We start from the raw sequence: 7,476 nt of genomic DNA, 5'->3' as shown, positions 1-7,476 counted from the left end.
AGAAATAAAATTTTGACAAAATTTCCTATAGAAATAAAATTTTGACAAAATTTTTTATAGAAATAAAATTTTGACAAAATTTTCTATAGAAATAAAATTATGACAAAATTTTCTATAGAAATAAAATTTTGACAAAATTTTCTATAGAAACAAAATTTTACAAAATTTCATGGGTGAAACCCAGCTTACCAAGATAACCAGATAGTTTCGGTCTATATAACCTTTTTTCTTCAATTCAGCCTAAACCAAAACTATCGCACTAAGAAAAATCAAATCTTACAAACCATTACCTAGTAATTTTCATGATTTGATTTAGATAGGCTCGCCTTATGAAATGAAATAAAACACAATAGTCCATAACACAATTTCTATTAGAGGAAGCAATTTATTATATTGGGTTCAAAATGCGAAACATGAAAGAGTTTTATTCGATTAAGTGATTTGCTCATGTCCAAATTCCTTGGTGCCATTCGAGGTTTATATGCATTCTTAAATACTCTTTTTTTATTTGATGTGTACATCATACAATTGGTAACTAACATTTGCAATTGCAATTTCAAATGTTCCTTTTGTTTTTGTTAAATAAACATTTATTGCCTTCTGGTCCTTGTTGTACGTTGTTTATCAAAACGCATCTCCATTTCTTCTAAAACTTTAGGTGTATATCTTACAACAAGCTTTACGGAGCCTACAGCTTGTTTTAAAAGTTCCACAGCTTTCTCGTGATTTTCACCCTCGACCGACTGTAAAAAGGGCAAAAAACGATTGCTTAAAAATTATACAACACAAGGAATGAATAGCAAATAATGAACTACAAATAAGATACATAAGACATTTAATAAACTTAAGAAGTGATATTTTTCAGAATCTAGTAAATGCTAAAATAAATGACTTTGAAAAGTCCACAAAAGATTAATCTACTTTTCGCCGAAAAAATGATTAGCAGCCAATTTTATTTATATTTTTATACGCTAAACCACATAGTGGTCAGGGTATAATAACTTTGATCTGCCAAAAAATGTGCCTACCAGAAATATTGATTTTAGACCCCAAAAAATATATACCGATCGACTTTTAATCACATCCTGAGTCGATCTAGCGCTTGGTGTCCGTCCGTCCGTCCATGCATTTGTTGTTCGCAGGATTCCGGTCGCAATTATTAACCAATTTTGATGAAATTTGGTACGTCGCGTTTTTTTAGTGCAGAGACGAACGCGATTGAATTTAGAAAAAATCGGATCAAATTTAGATATAGCTCCCATATATATGTATCCCCCGATTTCGATAAATAGGTTCAGATTGCGTTCATTTACTAACCGATTGGCATCAAATTTGCCACAAAGTAATCTAATTGACCACCCTTTAAGTGTTCAGATTTAGATATAGCTCCCATATATATGTATCGCCCGATTTTCCCAAATTTGACCATAAGTCCTTTATTTATCAACCGATCTGAATCAAAGTTGGCCAAATCTAATTTTCTATAGCACTTACTATATGTGCACAACATTATCGAAATCGGTTCAGATTTAGCTCTAGCTCTCATATATATGTATCGCCCGATTATGACAAATTTGGCCATAAAACCCTTATTTATCAACCGATCTTACTCAAATTTGACTCACTCTAATCTTCTGTAGTACTGACTATATGTGCATAATATCATCCAAATCGGTTCAGATTTATATATAGCTCCCGATTTTCGAAAATTTCCGCCTTATAACCTTATTTTTGATCCCTTTGGTCTCATTTATTAACCGATCTCACTCAAATTTAGCACAAATTAATCTCCTGTAATTCAACAAAACCTGCAAAATATAATCCAAATCGGTTCAGATTTAGATATAGCTCCCATATTTATGTATAACCCGTTTTTGAAAAATTTACCTCTTATAACTTTATTTCTGACTATAACATATTTATTTAGTACCCGATCTTACTCTGATGTAACCTTCTGCGGTATCAACCAAATCTGAAAAATATCATCCAAATCGGTTAAGATTTAGATATATGTATGCCTCAATGTTGCTCAAATTTCAAATATACATGTATTAGCCGATCGTATTGAGACTTACCTGTACATCTTACATAAATCTATTGCCCTATTTTCAGAAATTTGGATTTATTACCCACACTAATTTAGCGATTTAATCTTTTTTATACCATGCGCCACACTGTGGAACAGGGTATTATAAGTTAGTGCATATGTTTGTAACACCCAGAAGGAGACGAGATAGACACATGGTGTCTTTGGCAATAATGCTCAGGGTGGGCCCCTGAGTCGATATAACCATATGCACTAATATGGAACCAGCAGCCAGAGTATTATACCGATTTGCTTGAAATTTAGTACAAACATAACACTTAGTCGTGTAGTCAAGTGTGCAAAATTTGATTGAAATTGGTTGAGATGTAGATATAGCTCCCATATATATCTTTCGCCCGATATGGACTAATATGGTCCTAAAAGCCAGAGTTTTGACCCAATTTGATTGAAATTTTGCACTAAGAGTACAATTAGTAGTGTAGTCAAGTGTGCCAAATTTTATTGAAATCGGTTCAGATTTATATATAGCTCCCATATATATCTTTCACCCGATATGCACTTATATAAGCCCAGAAGCCAGAGTTTTATCCCGATTAGCTTGAAATTTTGCACAAGGAGTACAATTGGTAGTATAGTCATGTGTGCCAAATTTGACTGAAATCTGTTCAGATTTAGATATAGCTTCCATATATATTTTTCGACCGATATGGACTTATTTGGCCCCAGAAGCCAGAGTTTTGGCCCAATTTGGTTGAAATTCTGCACTAGGAGTACAATTACTTATATAGTCATGTGTGCTAAATTTGATTGTAATCGGTTCAGATTTAGATATAGCTCCTATATATATGTTTTTCTGATTTCGACAAAAATGGTCAAAATACCAACATTTTCCTTGTTAAATCGCCACTGCTTAGTCGAAAAGTTCTAAAAATGACTCTAATTTTCCTAAACTTCTAATACATATATATCGAGCGATAAATCATAAATAAACTTTTGCGAAGTTTCCTTAAAATTGCTTCAGATTTAAATGTTTCCCATATTTATACCCTGCGCCACACTGTGGAACAGGGTATTATTTTTTACTAAAATTGTGTTCCACCCTAGTGATTTAGCCAACTTAAATTTTGAGTCTATAGATTTTGTAAAAGTCTATCAAATTCTGTCCAAATCGAGTGATATTTAAATGTATGTATTTGGGACAAACCTTTATATATAGCACCCAACACATTTGACGGATGTGATATGGTATCGAAAATTTAGATCTACAAAGTGGTGCAGGGTATCATATAGTCGGCCCCGCCCGTCTTTAGACTTTCCTTACTTGTTTAATAATGAACACAATATTAGTGACATACTAACTCTGTAGATTCAGATAATATAAAACATTTCTGTTCAGATTGTGATAAAACTCCCATAACCATGTACCCCTTAATGTTCTTATGGAAATGCGGTTTTTCCCCAAACCTATGACATTCAGATTTAGATATAGCTCCTATATATATGTTTTTCTGATTTCGACAAAAATGGTCAAAATACCAACATTTTCCTTGTTAAATCGCCACTGCTTAGTCGAAAAGTTCTAAAAATGACTCTAATTTTCCTAAACTTCTAATACATATATATCGAGCGATAAATCATAAATAAACTTTTGCGAAGTTTCCTTAAAATTGCTTCAGATTTAAATGTTTCCCATATTTATACCCTGCGCCACACTGTGGAACAGGGTATTATTTTTTACTAAAATTGTGTTCCACCCTAGTGCTTTAGCCAACTTAAATTTTGAGTCTATAGATTTTGTGAAAGTCTATCAAATTCTGTCCAAATCGAGTGATATTTAAATGTATGTATTTGGGACAAACCTTTATATATAGCACCCAACACATTTGACGGATGTGATATGGTATCGAAAATTTTGATCTACAAAGTGGTGCAGGGTATCATATAGTCGGCCCCGCCCGACTTTAGACTTTCCTTACTTGTTTAATAATGAACACAATATTAGTGACATACTAACTTTGTAGATTCAGATAATATAAAACATTTCTGTTCAGATTGTGATAAAACTCCCATAACCATGTACCCCTTAATGTTCTTATGGAAATGCGGGTTTTCCCCAAACCTATGACATTGATACCCCACAAACAATGTTTACTAATTTTGTAGGGGTGGTTTAGGGTATGATATAGTCAGCCACTCCCGACTTTCTACTTTACTCACTTGTTTTAAATATTTTTTCTATTGAAGACCAATTCGTACGATTTTTAGGTAATAAAATTTTATCTAAAGGATTTTTAAGAACCAAAAATTGTTTTCTTTGTATATTTAAACGTTCTACTGTTCTTTAGAGCTATCTCCATAAATTAGGCTTGCTGTTATAGTTCAATTTGAGAGAAGAATCACGACGAATTATTAATGCATTCATTATAAGTATATTCTTTCAGGCTCTAGCCGATCGACGGGGTGTTGTTTATGGAACATATTCGCCTTCATCAGGGCCTATGGTTGGATGTTTTAATCGACTTTAAGGAAGACGGATAAATGAAAATTCTTGAGCGACTTTAAAGGAGACCACTTCAGGAAAATTACCTTGAGGAATAATAATGAAACTATAGTCGATAGTGGACATCAATTCGATCCTAGAATTGTTGTGATCCTCCAGTGTTGCCAGGTTGGGAGGTTCCCCCCCAAATTTAGGGGTTTCTATGGGTAATATTTATTTGGGGGATTTTTGGAGGTAAAAAATATCTTAGACCCTATAAAGTGGAGCAATTTTCAATCAAATTCGGAACAATTCGGGTATGAATTTTGAGCAAAAAAAAATCAACCCAAATTCCTAAATACAAGCAAATATGCAATAGCATTACCTTCGTTATATTTTTTAAACGCTTCTGCCGAAAGGGCATTATCAATATTTGACACAATTAAAAACAAATTAAGAAGACATATTTGAACCTACCAGCTGAAGGCATTTTAAGAGCTATTGGTCTCATAATTCCGCGCCTAGTGTGTTTATATAAATAATAGATATTTATACTTTATAAACCTTTTTTTTTAATTGAATTATTTTGTTTTGCCTACTTTTTAAATTGATAGATATATTGTATTATTACATTGATAGATATATTGGGGGTTTTTGAAAAAAGTCTAGACCATTTTAGGGGTTTTTTTTTCTTAAGATTTGGAGGGAATAATCAAAAATCATCTGGCAACATTGTCATCCTCTAAAACCTACCCCAACCGAGTTACAATTTCTTCAATCACAGAAATTATAATATCAAATACCAACATCAATTAAAAAATTATTTGCTAAAATTAATTTTTAAATAATTTTGTTTTCAATTTAATAAAATCAATTAAAGCTTGAATGAATTCTTAAACAATTCGGTACATACACAAACAGAAAAAACAAGCAATTCTTACCACTCCATTCACAGACAGTAATTGATCGCCCCGCTTTAATCCACCATGACGATCAGCGACACCGCCAGGAATTATACGAGATATATAAATTGGAGAATTTTGCTCTTTACCACCCATAACATTGAAACCAAGACCTAAAATGAGTTTCATTAAGTAACGAGAATTTATCATTTATATCACACCTTTAACCTTCTTCTGTTTTAGGTAGTTCCACTACTCTGGGGTGAGCATGACCTTCACTAGCTGCAAAGGCAGCCACAGTAGCCTTGGCTGTTGCTGAAGCCCTTACATCTTGCGATCCTTGAATATCTACCGTCTCGTAAACATGCTCATATACTTCGCGGACTGCATTGAGAAAATCACTTTGCAATACCTTTTGCAAAGCTGCCAATTTTGTTGTTGGGAAGTCTCCACTAGCTTGAAGCTTTTCCAATAGTTCTATGGACCTCTTGACATCTAGGAAAATTGAAGCAATTATTTTGAAATAGAATTTATTTCAACGAAGTGATAAATATATTTAAGCAGATCAGAAGAAAATTAATCAGATCAGAAGATATTTCTATAAAAGTAGAATAAATTTTTCAGGATTTTTTCTGTTAAGATATTTTGTTATCATTTGTAGCCTTGACAATCATTTACACTTAAATGACATGAAAAGTAACAAAGTCGGGCGAAGACAGCTACACATTGACAGTGGTTGCGTACTACATCAGTAGGATTTGGTATGCAACCACGGTTTCTTCTCATTATTGAATAAACCATCTTAGCCATGAATATTCCTGAGGCTGTCTGTCTTGGCGATCCAACTACGTTTATCAAATCAATACTTATGTGCATTAAAAAACCATTTACATTCCTTAGGTCCTTGAATCACTAATGTATCTACTACATTTTGCCTTTTGGAAACAATAAAAAATTAAATATATTTGTATGTAGGCTCACCCACCCCTTGCGAGAGTTAAAGGTTCACAAACGTCGGTCATTTTAATTCTGGTACCAGGGAAGTCCACTATTTTTAGACAAATGTTTTCCTACACTTCTTGATAGTGTAGTTGTTTTTCGTGTATAAAATTCTCTGTGAGTGCGTTTGTGTTGGAGAAAGTTGCGAATGTCAAAACAAACGTATTAAACAATGTCCAATGGAATGAAAATATATAATAACCGAAACTCGGTATTTGGTATCTGTTTTCCTTACATAAAAAACTCACACCATCCCACCCAATATACCCAAGCATTGAACAAATGTATAAATTCAACACGGATTCAAGCATTTTTTGAACGAATTACTTTGTGATTTTTGAAACAATTTTACAAAATGGAAATTTTTAGTTGAAAAATATGTGGGAATTTGTTGAAGCTTTTTGCCCAGAGAGTATTAAAAAACAAGAGGACGAAAATTTCTCTTCTACAAAAACAACAAATGTCAACCGTATAGATGTCGCCAATGCTTGCAGATTTGGTATAACCGGCGTTGCGGTCGAAGCGCTCTTTTTATAAATTCTTTATTAGGGCAGTTATAATTTCAAATTGTCTGCCAAAAAATTTAATAGAATGAAAAGACATATAAAAAACATTTGATACTACAAACTAGGTTCTAAATCCTATTTTTCCTACGTTTCATAAGGCCGACAGAGAACTGAACTGGGTGACACCGACGCAAACTGTATGATATTTGAGAGAAGCGTCGACAAAAACTGCATGACATTAGAGAGATATTAACCATTATATATCCATATCAGATTTAGCGCCTGTCGCGCTTTTGTACTCTTAAAATTAGAGATATTAACGGGATCCTATCCATATCCGATTTAAAATGTAAAGGCCGGTACTCTGTTCGGTTTTCGCGTTGAAATTCCATACAAAACAAAAAATGCGAAAAACTAGCGAAATTTTTTCCATTTGTGATACTTTGTTTTTTTTTCGAGTATTTTCATAACATGGCGCCATTTGCAATATGAATTAAGAAATTATTTATTTATTAAACTGATTTTTGTGAATTTATAATGCAA

The 7,476-nt window shown here is 33.0% G+C and overlaps 1 protein-coding gene across 1 annotated transcript; it reads right to left on the bottom strand.

Moving 5' to 3' along the window:
• Positions 1-365: 365 nt before the first annotated feature.
• veli (L27 and PDZ_signaling domain-containing protein veli) lies at positions 366-6,574 on the bottom strand. Its single transcript, XM_075305791.1, has 4 exons — positions 6,414-6,574; positions 5,657-5,923; positions 5,468-5,601; positions 366-743 (listed from the first exon to the last, which is right to left on the bottom strand). Exons 1-4 carry the CDS (start codon positions 6,448-6,450, stop codon positions 591-593), a joined length of 591 nt encoding a protein of 196 aa, XP_075161906.1. The 5' UTR covers positions 6,451-6,574; the 3' UTR covers positions 366-590.
• Between the last annotated feature and the right edge of the window lie 902 nt (positions 6,575-7,476).

This window comes from Haematobia irritans, chromosome 4, assembly GCF_050003625.1.
Source record: "Haematobia irritans isolate KBUSLIRL chromosome 4, ASM5000362v1, whole genome shotgun sequence".
In the NCBI taxonomy this organism is placed as follows: domain Eukaryota; kingdom Metazoa; phylum Arthropoda; class Insecta; order Diptera; family Muscidae; genus Haematobia; species Haematobia irritans.
Note: the sequence above shows the minus strand (reverse complement) of the source record. Positions and strands in the feature narration are given on the sequence as shown.

Excerpts from the sequence above, each read along its gene's own strand:
- veli (XM_075305791.1), bottom strand. The coding sequence starts at position 6,450 with ATGACCGACGTTTGTGAACCTTTAACTCTCGCAAGGG. Across the intron at positions 5,924-6,413 it reads ACCTTTAACTCTCGCAAGGG|ATGTCAAGAGGTCCATAGAA; the intron begins GTGGGTGAGCCT and ends CAATTTTCCTAG. Across the intron at positions 5,602-5,656 it reads ACTACCTAAAACAGAAGAAG|GTCTTGGTTTCAATGTTATG; the intron begins GTTAAAGGTGTG and ends AACTCATTTTAG.